An 18,334-nucleotide genomic window follows, 5' to 3' on the forward strand; every position below is an offset into this window, starting at 1 on the left:
CATATATCAACCCACTTTTCTCTTACAAAAATGTGAACATTCTACTCACGCTGTTGTGCGACCTGCCTTTTCACTTACCCGTGTATCTTGGACATGTGCCAGGGATGTGCCTCACTCTCAACAAGCAGCATTCCAGCGTGTAGCTGCCCCAGCATTACATCATGGCTCCTAGTGATAGGCACATGGGGGCTTCCACTGTGTTGCTGCCCACGGTGAAAATACCAGTCCCGCTCCTCTCTGAGCCCAGCTGAGACTCACTCAGGATGTATACCTGGAAGTAGAGTTGTTGGGTCAGAGTGGGGACCCTTAACATTTTAACACATTGTTAATATAGCCTGCTGAAAAGTTTTTACCAATTTATGTTATTGCAGTGATAACAAAGATACCTATTATGTGCTTACCAACTCCCTCTATTATCAATTTTTAGAACTGCCAGTCTGAGTAGTAAAAATAGATTATATAACTGCTTCATTTTTTTTAATTTAGTGATGTTTGGCAAATTTTCAGTTTATTGGTATTTGACTTTTCTGTTTTGGTGTGTTGCCCATTCCTATCTCACCATTTTGCTACTGGCTTGTTAGTCTTCATTGAATTTTAGCCACCTTTCTATTTTAGGGAAATTAGACTGTCTTGAGTGGTGGACGTTTTCCTTTTTGTTTGTCTTTACAAAATCATTTTTTCTTAATACTGCACAAAAGTTTAATATTAGTCAGAATGGCCATCATTAAAAAGTCTATAAACAATAAACGTTAGGGCTTCCCTGCTGACACAGTGGTTGAGAGTCCGCCTGCCGATGCAGGGGACACGGGTTCGTGCCCCTGTCTGGGAAGATCCCACATGCCGTGGAGCGGCTGGGCCCGTGAGCCATGGCTGCTGAGCCTGTGCGTCCGGAGCCTGTGGTCCGCAACGGGAGAGGCCACAACAGTGAGAGGCCCGCGTACCGAAAAAAAAACCAAAAAACAATAAATGCTGGAGAGGGTGTGGAGAAAAGGGAACCTTCTTGCACTGTTGGTGGGAATGTAAACTGATACAGCCACTATGGAGAACAGTATGGAGGTTCCTTAAAAAAACTAAAAAAAAGAACTACCATACGACCCAGCAATCGCATTATTGGGCATATGCCCGGAGAAAACCATAATTCAAAGAGTCATGTACCACAATGTTCACTGCAGCACTATTTACAATAGGCAGGACACAAAAGCAACCTAAGTGTCCATCGACAGATGAATGGATAAAGAAGATGTGGCACATATATACAATGGAATATTACTCTGCCATAAAAAGAAACGAAATTGAGTTATTTGCAGTGAGGTGGATGGACCTAGAGTCTGTCATACTGAGTGAAGTCAGAAAAAGAAAAACAAATACCGTATGCTAACACATATATATGGAATCTAAACCAAAAAAAATTGATTCTGAAGAACCTAGGGGCAGGACAGGAATAAAGACGCAGACGTAGAGAATGGACTTGAGGACACGGGGAGGGAGAAGGGTAAGCTGGGACGAAATGAGAGAGTGGCATGGACATACATACATTACCAAATGTAAAACAGCTAGTGGGAAGCAGCCGCATAGCTCAGGGAGATCAGCTCAGCTCAGGTGCTATGTGACCACCTAGAGGAGTGGGATAGGGAGGGTGGGAGGGAGACGCAAGAGGGAGGAGATATGGGGATACATGCATATGTATAGCTGATTCACTTTGTTATACAGCAGAAACTAACCATTGTAAAGCAATTATACTCCAATAAAGATGTTAAACAAAAACAAAAAATTTAATATTGCTCAGACTTCATTATTAAGAAATCTGGATTTCATGTCATGGCTAGATAACCTTTCCTCATCTCAGTATTATAAATTATTATTATTACTTTTTATTTTTATTTATTTATATGTATTTTTTTGCGGTACACGGGCCTCTCACTGCTGTGGCCTCTCCCGCCGCGGAGCACAGGCTCCGAACGCGCAGGCCCAGCGGCCATGACTCATGGGCCCAGCCGCTCCGCGGCATGTGGGATCTTCCTAGACCGGGGCACGAACCCGTGTCCCCCGGATCGGCAGGCGGACTCTCAACCACTGCGCCACAAGGGAAGCCCAGTATTATAAATTATTTACTCATGTTTTTGTAGGTTTTGAAGTGTCGTTTTGCCTGCCTGATTTGCTGTGAGCGATTACAGGCGGTTACCTCCGGGTGAGTGGGTGTTTGGGCTGGAGCCGAGACTGAGCGACAGGGTCCAGCTGGGATCACGTGTGAGAGAAAGTGAGACTGAGTGTCCTGGGGATGCAGCAGCTACGGTGACTGCAGGTGTCTCAGGGGCGCATGCAAGCCACTGATGCGGGAAGGGGTTCTGGGAAGAAAAGTGGGAGCGAGAATTGGAACAAGTTTCCAGAAAGGCCGGGGACAAGGCGAGGTGGGGTAGAGAGGAAGCAGTGCTCAGGGTGCTTGGAAGGGAGACAGGCAAAGAGGGAGAGGAGGTCGTGTGCAGTGCCAGCATTCCAGATAAGTGACACCCGCTTTGACCCCAAAACACAACAGTGATACAGAAAAGGTAAAACTAGAAAACAAAACACCGCCTGACCCGAAAAACGAGATGAATACTTCTGTGGACCAGTAATGGGGAAACATGCAAAGCTGCGAGCAGGGCTGAAGCCAAAGCTTGCTGGGCTCCCGTCCGGGGACCGAGCAGCTGCAGGCTGTTAGGTCCCGCTCAGCAGAGGGGCTGGGAAGCGAAGCGCTGCACACAAGACCAGAACTCAAGGCAGCCTCGCCGCTTGGAGGGCGCTGGATTGGAGCTTCGCCTGCACGCCAGTTGGACAGAGACTTTCATCAAGACGCAGGCCCAGAAAGGAGACAGGAGGATGCGGATCCCCGCTGCAACCGGTAAGCCACACCATCCTGTCAACTGCCTGCCTGGTCTGATATCCTCTGATCTCACTGAATCAGCGCACCTGGCTCTAGAATAAGGGCGAGAGGGGCGGGGAGCTGGATGGAGCCAATTGCTAAATCCACCTGTGGGGCTTCCCTGGTGGCGCGGTGGTTAAGAATCCGCCTGCCAATGCAGGGTACACGGGTTCGAGCCCTGGTCTGGGAGGATCCCACATACCGCGGAGCAACTAAGCCCGTGACCGAGCCTGTGGTCTAGAGCCCGCGAGCCACAACTACTGAGCCTGCGCGCCTAGAGCCTGTGTTCTGCAACAAGAGAAGCCACCGCAATGAGAAACCTGCTCACCGCAACCAAGAGTAGCATCCCCCTCGCTGCAACTAGAGAAAGCCCGCACGCAGCAACGAAGACCCAATGCAGCCAAAAATAAATAAATAAATTTTTTTAAAAAAGCAAACCCACCTGTGGATTGTGGGGAGAGAAGAAATTGAATGCAAAGAAAGACGCAAACAATAGAGGGAAGGTGGGGAGGGGCAAGATAGGGGTATGGGATTAAGAGATACAAATACTAAGTATAACATAAATAAGCAGCCAGGATATATTGTACAGCACAGGGAAATACAGCCATTATTTTTTAATAACTTTAAATGGAGCATGATCTATAAAAACATTGAATCACTGTGTTGTACACCTGAAACTAATATTGTAAATCAACTATACTTCAAAAAAAAGGTACCAAATTCACCCCAGATAAAATTTATTTTATGGAATGGCCTCATAAGAGGCTTACAGTATGTTTGGATGCTCAAAGAGAAAGTGAAATGATTACATTTCACTGAAAAGAGCAAGAAACTATGAAGTAAATTTGGACAAGAGCAGTGGTGTGCTGAAACTCACACAAGCTGGCTGGTAAATCACTGGCAGATTGAAACTGGCTGTGCTGGGAATATTTATACCACAGAAATCAGCAACACTATATAAATCAGGGGTTTTAGTTTGTTTTCAGAGGCAGTTTACCAGCATACCACTGGTAGATTAGAAATTTTAGAAATGAGAAAGTCATTGAAATAAACTCAGTAAATGGGAATCCTAGATTTTACATCCTAATTATACTCTCATTTTAAGGACAAAAATAAGAACACAACCGAATTTCAGTAGAGAAAGAGAAAGCGAAATGATTACATTTACAATAAAACTATTTCTTGCTCCCATAAGTTCTAAACTGGATGTTCCTGATTGGTTGGCTCTTCTGGACACTTTCCCCTGACTCTTTCCATTGAAAAGAGTGGGTTTTTTTTAATAGAATTGATTTTTTTAGAACAGTTTTAAGTGTATAGAAAGAAAAGGCAAAGTTACCTCATAGCAAAAGAAGGATTGAACTCAGATCCTTCTGAATGCAGACACCATATGTTCTTTCTACTTCACCAAGCCTTCTCCCTGGAGAGAAGCCATGTTGCCAGAAAGAGCCTGTATTATTCTCAGCAGAAACAGTTGTTAGATGAAAGGTGTTGTTTCTATATTCTCGGGGAGCAGGCTGGTCCTGATACCCACAGTTTGGCAAGTGTAAGGGGAGGGGCCATCTTGCATTTTTGTGCGTTAGTTGTCACACAGACAAACCCACCACAGAAGCTGTGATTTTTCTGGAAGGGTAGTGAGAAGGAGCATTGATTCCTAATTCACTCAGAAAGGAATAATTTGATTTTTTAAAGGGTTTCAGGATTTCACCCTTCCCCTCACCAAGCCAGGAATGTTTTCCTATTTTGCCAGATATGTAACAGGCAGCAGTTCCTCGCCTGCTGAATGGCAGCCCTCAGCCGTTCACTCCTCTGATGGGTAAAATATTTAATCGCTTCCTGCCCTTCCTCTAGCATCCAGCCAGAGTGCCAGCCAAGTGTGTATCCACCACCCCTGGTCAGGCCATAAATCGTAATGTTTCTCTCCAAAGAGCCGTCTGTGTTCAGACTGTATTACTGCTCACTCAAACACGGTGCCTCTCCCAGAGGAACACACATCCCTGCTAGACTGAGGCATGGACATGGGACTTCTTTGACATCAAGGAAATGTGAACTTCTTGACAGAAGCATTCAGAGCCAGCCTGTGGCTCACCAGACACTCTTTTCCTGGCCCTGAAACAACAGATCCACCACAGACGGCACTCCTTTCTGTCTGGGTCCCTGAGTGACCATGATGAGCACAGCCCGTGATGGAAAAGTGGCTTGAGTGAGAAACAAACTTTGTTGTTTTAAGCCCCTGCGAGTTTGAAGGGTGTTTGTTACTGTAGCACAACCTAGCTTATCCTGACCACCCTCCCTGCCTTGGAACGGCTGGTTCCCTGTCCAGTCACCCTAAGGTCAATCCAGATCATAGATATGCTCCATCTAGGTACACAAAATTCCCAAGCAGGTTCTTGATCCACTTAATACAGAGGAGAGAAAAATTTCCAATTCCCAATTATTTAAAAAGCCTCCATCATGACAGAGAGGGGTTAAATAAACAACCACAAGAAATCAGCTCTGTGGAGACAGAGGAAAACAGACGAAGAAAAAGGTGTCTGCTAGTATGTGATTAAACACCACACTTACCTAATTTTCCTTTCCAAGAGTTCACTGAATTTATCGGGAAGGAAAGAAAAAGGTATAAACTCACATGGACAAATAAAATGGAAGCAGTTACATTGGAAGAGGGAATTTAACAAAATGTTTGGAACACACAGAAAAATGAATGAAAAAGCTCCAATTTTTAGTAATACAGGGAACTATATAGAGCATGAAAAAAATTCCAATCCAAAAACCAGCTACAAAGCTGATAATATTCTGTTTGAATATATCAAAGAACTACTACTTTTAGGGTTTTATTTTTAACATTTAGCTCTGATTCACTTGGCATTTTGGTGAATGGTTTAGGCTATGGATCTAATTTTATCTTTTTCCAGATGGTTATCTAGTTATCCCAATAAAATTTATTTAAATATCCATCTTTTCCTAAGTGATTTGAGAGGCCATCTCTATTATAAACCAAATTTCCATGCGGACTTGGGTCTAGGTAATCAGACTAATGAAAGAGAATTGAGTATCCAGAAATACTCAAGTGAATATGGAATGTCAGGGCGGTGGTCACCTTCAGGGGAAGGAAGGGGGCTGTGCTTGGCAAGGAAGATGGAACAGAGAGGCCTCTGGGGTGCTTGCACAACCCGAGTGGTGGCTACATGAATGTTCATCTTAAAATAATTCATTAAGGAACCGCCATACTGTTTTTCATAGTGGCTGCATCAATTTCAATTTCCCCCAACAGGGCACAAGGGTTCCCTTTGTTCCACATCTTCACCAGCGCTTGTTATCTCGTCTTTCTGATAACAGCTGCTCTAACAGGAGTGTGGTGATATCTCATTATGGCTTTGATTTGCATTTCCCTGATGATTAATGATGTTGCATATCTTTTCATGTACCTGCTGACCATCTGTATGTCTTCATTGGAGAAATGTCTATTCATATCTGCCCATTTTTTAATCAGATTGGGTTTTTTGCTATTGAGTTATGTGAGTTCTTTATATATTTTGGTTTCAGGTTTTACATTTAAGTCTAATCCATTTGGAGTTAATTTTTTTGAGTGGTGTGAGATATGGGTCCAGTTTCATTCTTTTGCATGTGCATACAGAACTACCATATGATCCAACAATTCCACTTCTGGGTACACATCCAAAAGAATAAAATCACTGTCTTGAAGAGACATCTGCACCCCCATGTTCACTGCAGCATTATTTACAATAGCCAAGACATGGAAATAATCTAAATGTCCATCAACAGATGAATGAATAAAGAAAATGTCATGCATATATACACAATGGAATATTATTCAGCCATAAAAAAGGAAATCCTGCCTTTTGCAACAACATGGATGGACATTGAGGGCATTATGCTAACTGAAATAAGTCAGATGGAGAAAGACAAATACTGTATGGTCTCACTTTTACATGGAACCTAAAACAACTAAATTCACAGAAACAGAGAGCGATTGGTGCTTGCCAGGGTGGGGGAACGGGTTAAGGTGGTCCAAAGGTATAAACTTGTAGTTACAAGATAAATAAGCTCTGGGGATGTAATGTACAGCATGGTAATTATAGTTAACAATATTTTACTGTATGTTTGAAAGTTGCTAAGAAAGTAGATTTTGAAAGTTCTCATCACACACACAAATATTTTAACTATATGATGTGATGTGTTAACTAATCTTATTGTGGTAATCATTTTGCAATATACACACACATAAAATCACTATGAGTATACCTTACATACATATATAACTTTCTATGTCAATTGTACCTCAATAAAGCTGGAAAAATAAAATTCTAGCTTTTCCAGTTCTTCCATATAACATGTTCAATTACCTCTTTTTTCTTCAGTCCATTTTGATATCCAAATGGCAGTGGAAATTGCTTTTCCTTTACCACAGGAATTATATAATTCTATCTATTTATAATCTATAATCTATATGTATTATATAGTATTCCATCTTTGCTTTATGAAATAAATGTCCATTATGGAGCTTTTAAAAAATAATAATTCATGAAGCTATATATTTTTGTACATTTATTCTTATGCTCTTTTCTGTTTATGCATTATATCCCACAACAAAAATAGTTTTGTTTTTGTTTTTTTTTTTGCAGTACACGGGCCTCTCACTGTTGTGGCCTCTCCCGTTGCGGACCACAGGCTCCGGACTCGCAGGCCCAGCGGCCATGGCTCACGGGCCCAGCCGCTCCGCAGCATATGGGATCTTCCTGGACCGGGGCACGAACCCGTGTCCCCTGCATCGGCAGGCGGACTCTCAACCACTGCGCCACCAGGGAAGCCCCCAAAAATAGTTTTTAAAAATTAATTTAAAAATGTATTAGTCGGGCTTCCCTGGTGGCACAGTGGTTGAGAGTCCGCCTGCCGATGCATGGGACACGAGTTCGTGCCCCGGTCCGGGAGGATCCCGCATGCCGCGGAGTTGCTGGGCCCGTGAGCCATGGCCGCTGGGCCTGCGCGTCCGGAGCCTGTGGTCCGCAACGGGAGAGGCCACAACAGTGAGAGGCCCGTGTACCACAAAACAAAACAAACAAACAAAAAATGTATTAGTTGGGGGGCTTCCCTGGTGGCGCAGTGGTTGAGAATCCACCTGCCAGTGCAGGGGACACGGGTTCAATACCTGGTCCAGGAAGATCCCACATGCTGCGGAGCAACTAAGCCCATGCGCTACAACTACTGAGCCTGTGCTCTAGAGCCCGTGAGCCACAACTACTGAGCCCGCGTGCTGCAACTACTGAAGCCCGCACGCCAAGAGCCCATGCTCCACAATGAGAAGCCACCGCAATGAGAAGCCCACGCACTGCAACGAAGAGTTGCCTCCACTCACAGCAACTGGAGAGAAACCGTGTGCAGCAGCAAAGATCCAACACAGCCAAAGATAAATAAATAAATTTATATTAAAAAAATGTATTGGTCGGGACTTCCCTGGTGGCTCAGTGGTTAAGAATCCACCTGCCAATGCAGGGTACACGGGTTTAATCCCTGGTCCGGGAAGATCCCACATGTGGTGGACCAACTAAGCCCGTGCGTCACAACTACTAAGCCTGTGCTCTAGAGCCCGTGAGCCACAACTACTGAGCCTGCAATCTAGAGCCCTCATGCTGCAACTACTGAGCCCACATGTCGCAACTACTGAAGCCTGCACGCTCTAGAGCCCATGCTCTGCAACAAGAAGCCACTGCAACGAGAAGGCTGTGCACTGCAACGAAGAGTAGCGCCCACTTGCCACAACTAGAGAAAGCCCGCGCGCAGCAACGAAGACCCAATGCAGCCAAAAAACAAAAATTAAAAAAACCCATAATTTCAAAACAATGTCTTTTAAAAAAAAATGTATTAGTCATGTACCCCTATGCTTCAGAGCAGCACTATTTACAATAGCCAAGACCTGGAAACAACCTAAATGTCCATCGACAGATGAATGGATAAAGAAGATGTGGTACATATATACAGTGGAATATTACTTAGCCATGCAAAAGAATGAAATAACGCCATTTACAGCAACATGGATGCAACTAGAGATTATCATAGTAAGTTAAGTAAATCAGAAAGAACAAGACATATACTGTATGATATCACTTATATGTGGAATCTACAATGTGACACAAATGAACATATCTACGAAACAGAAACAGACTCATAGACGTAGAGAACAGACTTGTGGTTGCCAAGGAGGAGGTGGGTGGGAGAAAGGAAGGATTGGGAGTTTGGGATTAGCAGATACAAACTATTATATGTATAGAATGGATAAACAACAAGGTCCTACTGTATAGTACAGGGAACTATATTCAATATCCTGTGATAAATCGTAATGGAAAAGAATACGAACAAGAATATATATGTAGGGCTTCCCTGGTGGCGTAGTGGTTGAGAATCCACCTGCCAATGCAGGGGACACAGGTTCGAGCCCTGGTCTGGGAAGATCCCACATGCCGCGGAGCAACTAAGCCCGTGTGCCACAACTACTGAGCCCACATGCCTAGAGCCCACGCTCCGCAACAAGAAGCCCGCGCACTGCAATGAAGAGTAGCCCTCGCTCACTGCAACTACAGAAAGCCCACGCACAGCAACAAAGACCCAAAAGCAGCCAAAAAAAAAAAATTAATTAAAAAAAAAGAATATATATGTATAACTGAAGCACTTTGCTGTATAGCAGAAATTAACACAATATTGTAAATCAACTATACTTCAATATTTTTTTTTTTAATGTAGTAGTGATTGGGGCACCATCTTTAAAGAATTCTGGTGGCTGTTATGTGAGGGTCAGAAAAGAATGGATCTCAGCCTGACAAAGACGAGAAAGCCGTGCCTCCCTACATGACACGGGGAGGCACATTTACCACAACAACCCAGTTTGTCAATTAGAGTTCTGACCTATAAGCATTTGGGACAACAGTTAATCGACCATTAAGGTCCCCAGAAGTAAAACAGATGCTGGGCAGCCCTCTAAGGTACTGCTTGATGTGTATGGGAAGGAACATTCTAGGAGTGCCGAGAAGAAACCTGAGTCACAATGATGGGAATTTTTGGCTTCTTACCCAGTTCCCAGACCTAATCAGGTCACACACCTGGAGCCTTTTTCAAGGCGATCTCAGGGTCCTTTGAGGAACTATTCTCTGATGTAGCAGGTATGTAGTGTGGCTCTTCCCCCAAGCTTTTCCCGAGGAACCTATTTCCTGGAGTGACAGTGCACTGGGGAAAGGGAAATACCCAGACCATCAGGAGTTATCAGACACTGGCTCTGAGACCCAAATGCCAATGCAGTCCACCTTATTATGAGAGTTGGAGCTTACTATGGCTAATGATAGATGGAGCTCTGGTCCAAGTCCATTTAATGGTGGGTCCAATGAGACCACAGACCCATTTTAAGGTAATTTCCTTAGTTCCAAAAGGAAAGAGAGATATTTACTACCTGGCAAAATCACCATATTGGCAACCAGACCCGTGGAGGGAAGGTGATTATGATGGGATAGGCCTAATAGAAGTCCCTGGAACTATCTCCAACATGGTAAGTCAAACTCAATACCACATTCCAGCAGGATTTGCAGAGACTGGTGCTGCCATCCAAACTGAGTTATGGAAGGGTGGGTGACTTCTTCCTCGTTTCATTCACTCACCATCTGAATCATGGAGAATGATAGTAGTTTATTGCAAAGGTAAACAAGTGGCAATGCTAACCTGTGGTTCTAGATGTGATATCTTTGCTGAATCAAAACAACACAGTCCTTGGCCAACATTAAAAAAAAGACACGATTTGGTGAGACTCCTGATTCTGGAGGTAACAGGTACAACATCTGGAGTGCTGGTCCCACAAAGTGTGGTGACCCACAACCCGTAAGACTGGGGCCCAGATAAGAAACAATTCTCGGAGGCCCAGGCTATGTGTACGTCATCCGGACGCTGGACCTTATCACTCAGCCAACCAAATGCTATTGGAGAGTGTCTGTGGCAAAGAGAGATGTCATATGGAGCCTATGGCAACTCCAAATAGGAGAATTACAGCCCAGAGTCCTAGGGTTTTAGAAAAAGACCTATGCCCTCCTCCACCAAAAAGTATTCTCCATTTGAAAAGCAACTCTGGGCTTGCTCTTGAGCATTGACAGAAACTGGATTGCAGGACACCAAGTGACTACAGACTCTAAGAGAGATCCATCGTTGAGGCCCACATTATCTGATCCACCAGACTATAAAATTGTACATTCAGTGGCATTCCGTTGCATGATGGAGGTAGGCTTGAGTGGGTCCAGACAGCCCAGTTAACAGCACAGGCAGTTACCGCAGACCCCTGTGGCACCAGCTCCTACCATTCTGCCAATTCCCTGCCAACCCACACCTATGGCATCATGGGAAGTTCCACAGAACCTGGAAAAGGAGGGGAGAAAAGCCCCATCCTGGTGCCTGCTGGACCTGCATGTTGTGCTGGCGCCTTGCAGTGGACAGTGTCTGCCCTGCTGATCGACTCAGGGGCCCTGAAGGACAGTGGTGAAGGCCACCCTCCCAGAAGGCATAGCTGGCAGTTGGGGGTTGGGAAGCCTCACGTATAAGGAAAGGGTGGGAGTCGTGCCCTCCACTCTTCACATCCACCCACAACAGTCTTAGCCATTACGTGGTCACAACTTCCCACTGACAGATACACCTTCTTTTCACCAGCAAACACATTTCAGAACAAACAAACGACTATATAGTTTCTTTGCTCTTTTTAATTCAGAGAAAAAGGGAAGAAAATAAAACAACATTTGTTTAAATAATTGTTGTAGAAAAGATCTGGGCCGGATGCTGGGACCTACCTCTTCCAGAATGGGGATTTATTAATGTTTTAAACAAAACAAAATCCAAACAAAAGAAGAAAAAGGAACAGAAAAGAAATAAATTATTCTGCTCAATACTGTTTGGCATATTGCATTGTTTTTTCATCTTTTAAACACTCAAAAGAGCCTCTTCAGGAAGCACTGAGATGAGACTGGCAAGAATAACTGGTACCTTGACTCTCTAAAATGACAACAGGAGGTGGTGAGAGAGGCGTTCCACTAAAGGCTCCCCTAACCCACAAACATTCTTTACTCCTCCTACTTCTGGAACTGGGAAAGGACAGACTCAATCTAAGTTCTCAATATATTAACTTTTAGGGGTGCCCACTGCCCTGCCCTAACCCTCTAATACACTCCCCTGCTGGCTACTGTTCCCCCAGCCAGCTGCAGGAACTACACCAATGGCCAGGAGGCTACCAGGTGGTATCAACTCACCAAGAAAAAAGGGTGGTTTTTGTGTTCGTCACTGTTGGGAAGGGGGATCCTTTTAGTGGTTTGGAAGCTTCACAGAAGCCCTTTCACGCCTCCTACACTTCCCCAACCTTGAAAGGTGAGAACACCCTCAGCAGCTTCCTCTAGGGACTTAAGCTGGGTTCAGTCATGCAAGTAGCGTCCAGCTGTAACCTCTGGTTGTTAGCTTCGCAGCCCTTCTAGAGCTGGAAATGGATAGTGGGTTAGAGGGAAAAGGCAGCAGGTGAGCAAGGGGGAAGGGATGTGTGGGCAGGGGAGGAGGCATGCAGGGGGCAAGTCTACTCCTCCCCAGCTATTTGCATGGCCAGCTTACTATTTGCAAAGAATCTGTTGGTCAGCCACCCCTAGTAACTTCAGGTTAGCTAAATCATGAGCCCAAAGCATCTCCAGCCTTCTTTCCTACGTGTTGCTCCCTTTCCCTAGAGCCAGACAAAGGGGGAAGGGCGGGGAGCAGCAGTGCCCCAATCACAGGGCAAGTTTTGATTTTTTTTTTTTTCCCAGAGCAACAAGTAGGCTGGGGAGGAGGCCCAGGACCTAGGGAGAGACACTTAAAAAAGGTTGTGGGCGAACAACAGGGGCAGAGAGTACACGTAAGTGTACCTTACATCTGATGTGACGGGGCTTCCTTGTTTCCTGCCCTATTCTTTCACCTGTGTTCCAGAGTTAAGCCCTAGGCGAATTCCGCCCCCAGCAAGACGTGAAAACAATTCTAGTTTTCTGGTGAGACACTAAATGCCATGGTCAGAAAGGCCATTCCATAGGGTGGCCAAAGGCGGGAGGGGAGGAGGCAGGAGGAGGGGACCCCCGTACCCTCTGGATTCTCACCGCATTTCTTTGGTGGGTTTGCACTCACCCATCTGCGCCTGACCGATAAAGGAAATGTGAGGTCTAGTTCTCTCGGAAGTCCAGAGCGGTTTGGGAGGGCTCTAACTTTTCCCCTGGGGAAAAACGCGCTCCTTGGAAACCACCTGACCACCCGCCGACCTCCCGAAAGCCTCCGCGAACGCCCCTCCGCCACGAGGGACCACCGGGAAGGGGAGGCCGGGCCGCTACTGTCCCTCACCTTCCCGTTTCCTCCTCCGCGCCCCCTGCGGGGTCAGGCCGGCCGGCGACTGAGCCGCCTCCGCCCGAGCCTGAGGAAAGTACTTCTCGGGGCCGGAACAAACTTCTGCTCCTTTGAGAGCGTGAAAAATCGATAGAATCCTACCCAAAAGCATACGGGAGTGGGGATTGATCGGCCGCCGGCCCGCCTCCGAAGGCCATTGATTGGAGGAGACGGGCCCCAGCGCCGGAAGTTCTCCTTGAGTCGCATGATTGGCTGTGAGAAACAGAGGCTCCGGCCGTCGCCAGCGCTGATTGATGCTAGGCCCGGCCAGCGCCCAGAGTCTCGTGATTGGCGGAGGATAGCCGGCGCTCGCTAGACTGAAGCATGATTGGTCCAGACTGCGGCGGCGTCGCTCCCGATTGCCTGCTGACGCCCAATAGAGCGCCGCGCCCGCGCTTAGGCCACCACCCCCAGGCTGACTCTGAGTCCCGGCTGGAGCGCTTGCCGGCGCTTCGCGGTAGGGCCGGAAGAGTCACGGCTGGGTCGGGCTCAGTTCCCTCGGTAGACCTCGATCTTGCTGGCCTTGGCCAGCATGTCGATGATGTGGGCCTCGAAGTCGGCGTCATGCACGCCTGTCTTCCGGAACTCGCCCGCGTACCGGTTATTCTCCCAGTAGTGGTGCCAGTTGCCCCGGCTGTCGGCCCCGAACCCGTACACGTTCACCTGCGGGGGAGGGCGGCGCGAGTCACCCCAAGTCGGGGACCAGGGAGCAGAGGGCGCGGAAGAGCCTCGGGTCGTGGTGCGGGAGGAGAGGGGAGCCGCGACGAGCCGACCCCAGCTAGAGGCCGGCAGCTCATCAATTTACAGCGCGCAGTTAGACCGGGGACACCCAGCCCTGACGCTAAGGACACAGTCCCAGAGGGAGACTTCTGCTCCCTTCCGGTTCTCCTTCCAACCACCCTCTGATTACATCAAGAACACCTCAGTTTGGGGCTAGTCTGTGACAGCTCTCCAACCCTTGCTAATTTTTTTTTTTTTAATGGAGTACTTTTATTGAAAGCTGGTCAAGTACCCAGTACTATACACTGAAGAGTTTACTGGCAAAAGTGGGTGTGCTGGGCATGAGCACTACCGTGTATGGCACAGTAGCTCCCCCTGCTAGAGAGATGGGCTCCTTGAATGACTAACCTCCATTTTTAACACAGAGTAGGCCTGGGGCCCACAGCTGTGGGAGACACCATCCTGCTGAAACTTAACTACTTAACTACGTCATTTCCATTCCATTTACGTTTATGCTTATTGTTTATGGCAAGTAATATCAATTATGGTAGTAGTATTCAATTTCCTTTTTAAATAAATTTAACGTTTCAATGAAATGATTTCAGATTTGGTAAAATCATGAAAGTAGTTAAGTCTGGGAAATGCAGGTCTATACCTTACAACCTAGAAATTGGGGGACTGAAAGCCACTTTGTTTCTTCCTGCAAAAACACATTCCTCTTGAGGCACTGCTAAGCCCCAACAAGGGCGGACTCCCTCTCATCTATGGGTCCCGCTATTTTATCAACTACCCACCTCATCACACACATGCAGAGCAAAGAAGAGTACCAGCATCCCCGTGGAAGGGTACCGCCCGTGATGCTCTGTCCACCTGTCGTGGATGTACTTGAAGAAGGCTGGGTTGTAGATCTGGACCTGAGAGGAGAAGGTGTAATGAGCACGTGAGGGCTTCTGGGGGCCTGGAGGCTCAGGCCAGGCTCTGAGCAGCTTCTGCCAGTTCCTCCATGCTTGCCAGTGGACCTGTTCATTAGGGTTCTCTGGTTCCTGCAGCCTCTGTGTGGGGTCAGGCATACCAGCAGATGGGCACTCTGAAGGTTCTAGAAGGGTTTGGGGGGTATCTGAACCACAAGACCAGGCACAGCACAAGTCAGGTCTGCACTGTTTCCTCTGGGGTGGGGATGAAGAAGGGGGAGGAGGAAACTTACCTTTTCTTTGTCCACTCGAAGGAAGGACTTCACTGGGGCATAGGTGCTGAAAGCAGAAAGAAAAATAACACTGAAGTGGCTCCATGGACCCAGGGATGCCTTTTCTCCCACTGAGGCCCAAGTGATGACAGCCTCACGACAGGCTCCCCTGCTTCCAGACTGCTGTCCCATAGCACATCACTGCAGTTCCTCGCTCAGAAACCTTCAGTGGCTCCCTATGTCCTTCAAGATGAAATAAGGATGTTTTAGACAAGCACTGGGGCCTTCCATAACCCAGCCCCAACTTTTCTTCCCACAAGGCTCTGCTGTGATCATCTCACACCCACAATGTTTGTGCTCTTACCTCTGCCCACAATAGCCCTCTTGCTACTCTCCTCATATTTGGCACAAATCCCTCCTTCCCTATTAGTCAGCCATGGTGCCTGTAACCTACACTCCCATTTCTGAGTATTCATGGGACTTAAACTCTACAGCACTTATTTTAGCCCTTGTGATTCCCAAATGTAAGATAAAGTCAGAAAACTGTAACTTATACTTCCGTGTTTAAAAAATACGTGGTGACAACAGGCAAAAGGTGGCAACAATCCAGTTGTCCATTGACAGATGAATGGATAAACAAATCTGGTATATCCATACACTAGAATACTATGCAGCCTTTAAAAGCGATGAAATCCTGACAGGCTACAACGTGAATGAACCCTGAAAACATTATGCTACTGAAATAAGCCAGACGCAAAAGGACAAACACTATATGATTCCACTTGTATGAAGTACCTAGAATAGTCAAATCAGAAACAGAAAGAATAGTGGTTATCAGAGGCTGGCGGGAGGGGGGAATGAGGAGTTACTGTTTAGTGGGTACAGAGTTTTCATTTGAGATGATGAAAAAGTTCTGGAGATGGGCTGTGGTAAGGTTTGCGCAGCCATGTGAATATACTTAATGCTAATGAACTGTGTGGTTAAAATAGTATATTTTGTTACACGCATACATTTTTACACACACACACAAACCTTGGTGAGACAGAGAGTAGATTAGTGGTTGCCTAGGGCTGGGAGGGAGGAGGGGTGGAGGGAGTGGGGGAGATGGCCAAGGGGTACAGGAGTATCTTCAGGTTATCTTCATCTTTAGAACATGCATGTATTCTAAAATTAATTGTGGTGATGGTTACACAACTCTGTAGACATACTAAAAGCCCCTGAACTGTACATTTTCAATGTGTGAATTGTATGGTATGTGAATTATATCTCAATAAAGCTGTTAAAAAAAAACTACTTGGTGAATTGAATTTCCTGAGGTTCCCAGCTGTGATTGGGCAACTGCCTCCAAAGAAAGTTCTCAGAAGGCAGAGCTCCCACAGTAGGAGCTACCTCCTAGAAAGGAGACCTGGAAAAGTGTCCTTCTCCACCTTACTACCACCAGTGTGCTGGCTGCCACCATGCAGGGAGTGACCCAAAACAAGCTGTGGCCTCAGCTAACCACCGTTTTGGGCCCTCCCTACCACTGTTTCTCTCCTCACCTGCCCCTCTTGGCCAAAATATTCAATTAAAGGAATTCTAAGATCCGTTCCCTGGACAACTCCTCCCAAGGTGGGCCTGTCACCCATATCCCACTTCCAGCCAGCAGAGGAGCTCACAATCGGATCTGCCCCGTGGACAGGGCACTGGCGATCCACAGTAGGTCCAGGGCTTTGAAGGGCACCAGCACGAAGCTGACGTTGGCGGGCAGGTTCTTGGCACTCTCGGGGTACATGAAATGGTGGGTGGTTCGGCTGCCGACATCCTGCTCAAAGCCCACGGTTGGCGCCTGATTCATCCTGCAGGGACAAGAGGGTGGTGTGAGAAGACACCACTGTGGAAACTGGTACAAGAGTTTTAGAGGACAGTTTGTTGCTGGCCATCAAACATATAAATAGGTATGCACTTATCCAGCAATTCCATTCTTAAAATTTATCCTATAAAAATGGTTGCATAAGTGTGCAAAGGATATTCACTGCAGTATTATTTACAATAGTGAAAAGGAAAACCAATCAAACAATAGAGAACTGGTTAATACATTTTGGTACATTCATGTAACAGGATAGCATGTAGTCACCAGAATGAACAAAGTAGATTTACCTGTGCTGGTAAGAAATACGTCCAAGAGCTATTGAGTGAAAAAAACCAAGTGGCGTGAGGAATCTCACTTCTTTCCTTTTAACACATATCTTTTGAATACCTGTGCAGTCAGAGGAAATTACAACACAGAAAAGGAAAACTGAAAATTAGATAGTGTGATTCTATTTTTTGTGAAAGAAAAAAAAAAGAAAGGATAGAAGGAGGGGGCAGAGAGAGAGAGAAGGGAAGGAAGAAAGGAAGCAATGAAGTAAGGAGGGAAGGGAGGAAGAATAAAAACTAACTTTTGTATAAGAATAGAAAAAAATCTGGAAGAGTATTAAAGTTTTAACAATGGTTACTCTTAGGGAATGAGATAATTCACTTTTATTAAAAAAATGTGTTTTATTTTTAGCTGCATTGGGTCTTTGTTGCTGCGTGCAGGCTTTCTCTAGTTGCGGTGAGCGGGGGCTACTCTTTGCTGCGGTGTGCTGGCTTCTCACTGCGGTGGCTTCTCTTGTTGTGGAGCACGGGCTCTAGGTGCGCGGGCTTCAGTAGTTGTGGCACGTGGGCTCAGTAGTTGTGGCTCGTGGGCTCTAGAGCACAGGCTCAGAAGTTGTGGCTCACGGGTTTAGTTGCTCCGTGGCATGTGGGATCTTCCCAGACTAGGGCTCGAACCCGTATCCCCTGCATGGGCAGGCGGATTCTTAACCACTGTGCCACCAGGGAAGTCCTGGATAATTCACTTTTTAGTGCGTACATTTCTGGGTTTTTTTTCCCCAATAACAAGGACATATTACTTTTTTTTTGCGGTACGCAGGTCTCTCACTGTTGTGGCCTCTCCCGTTGCAGGCCACAGGCTCCGGACACGCAGGCTCAGTGGCCATGGCTCATGGGCCCAGCCACTCTGCGGCATGTGGGATCTTCCCGGACCGGGGCACGAACCTGTGTCCCCTGCATTGGCAGGTGGACTCTCAACCACTGCGCCACCA

The 18,334-nt window shown here is 46.4% G+C and overlaps 1 protein-coding gene across 5 annotated transcripts in view; it reads right to left on the minus strand.

Annotated features, from left to right (window-relative positions):
* ST3GAL2 (ST3 beta-galactoside alpha-2,3-sialyltransferase 2) overlaps positions 1–18,334 on the minus strand; it is a 68,956-nt gene that overhangs the window by 11,985 nt on the left and 38,637 nt on the right. For 3 of the 5 annotated variants that reach the window (XR_013825369.1, XR_013825370.1, XR_013825371.1), the window contains exons 4-7: positions 16,886–17,065; positions 15,252–15,297; positions 14,842–14,961; positions 79–271 (exon numbers count right to left, since the gene is read on the minus strand). Coding sequence is in view for 2 of the 5 variants with exons in the window: in XM_079908458.1 (XP_079764584.1) it covers positions 13,817–13,990; positions 14,842–14,961; positions 15,252–15,297; positions 16,886–17,065 (520 nt within the window). In the remaining 3 variants the exon portion in view is untranslated. Of the gene's footprint in view, positions 1–55; positions 272–13,681; positions 13,991–14,841; positions 14,962–15,251; positions 15,298–16,885; positions 17,066–18,334 lie in introns of those variants that run through there. The other 2 variants (XM_079908459.1, XM_079908458.1) reach the window with 2 other exon arrangements.

This window comes from Stenella coeruleoalba (assembly GCF_951394435.1).
Source record: "Stenella coeruleoalba genome assembly, chromosome: 20".
Lineage (NCBI taxonomy): Eukaryota > Metazoa > Chordata > Mammalia > Artiodactyla > Delphinidae > Stenella > Stenella coeruleoalba.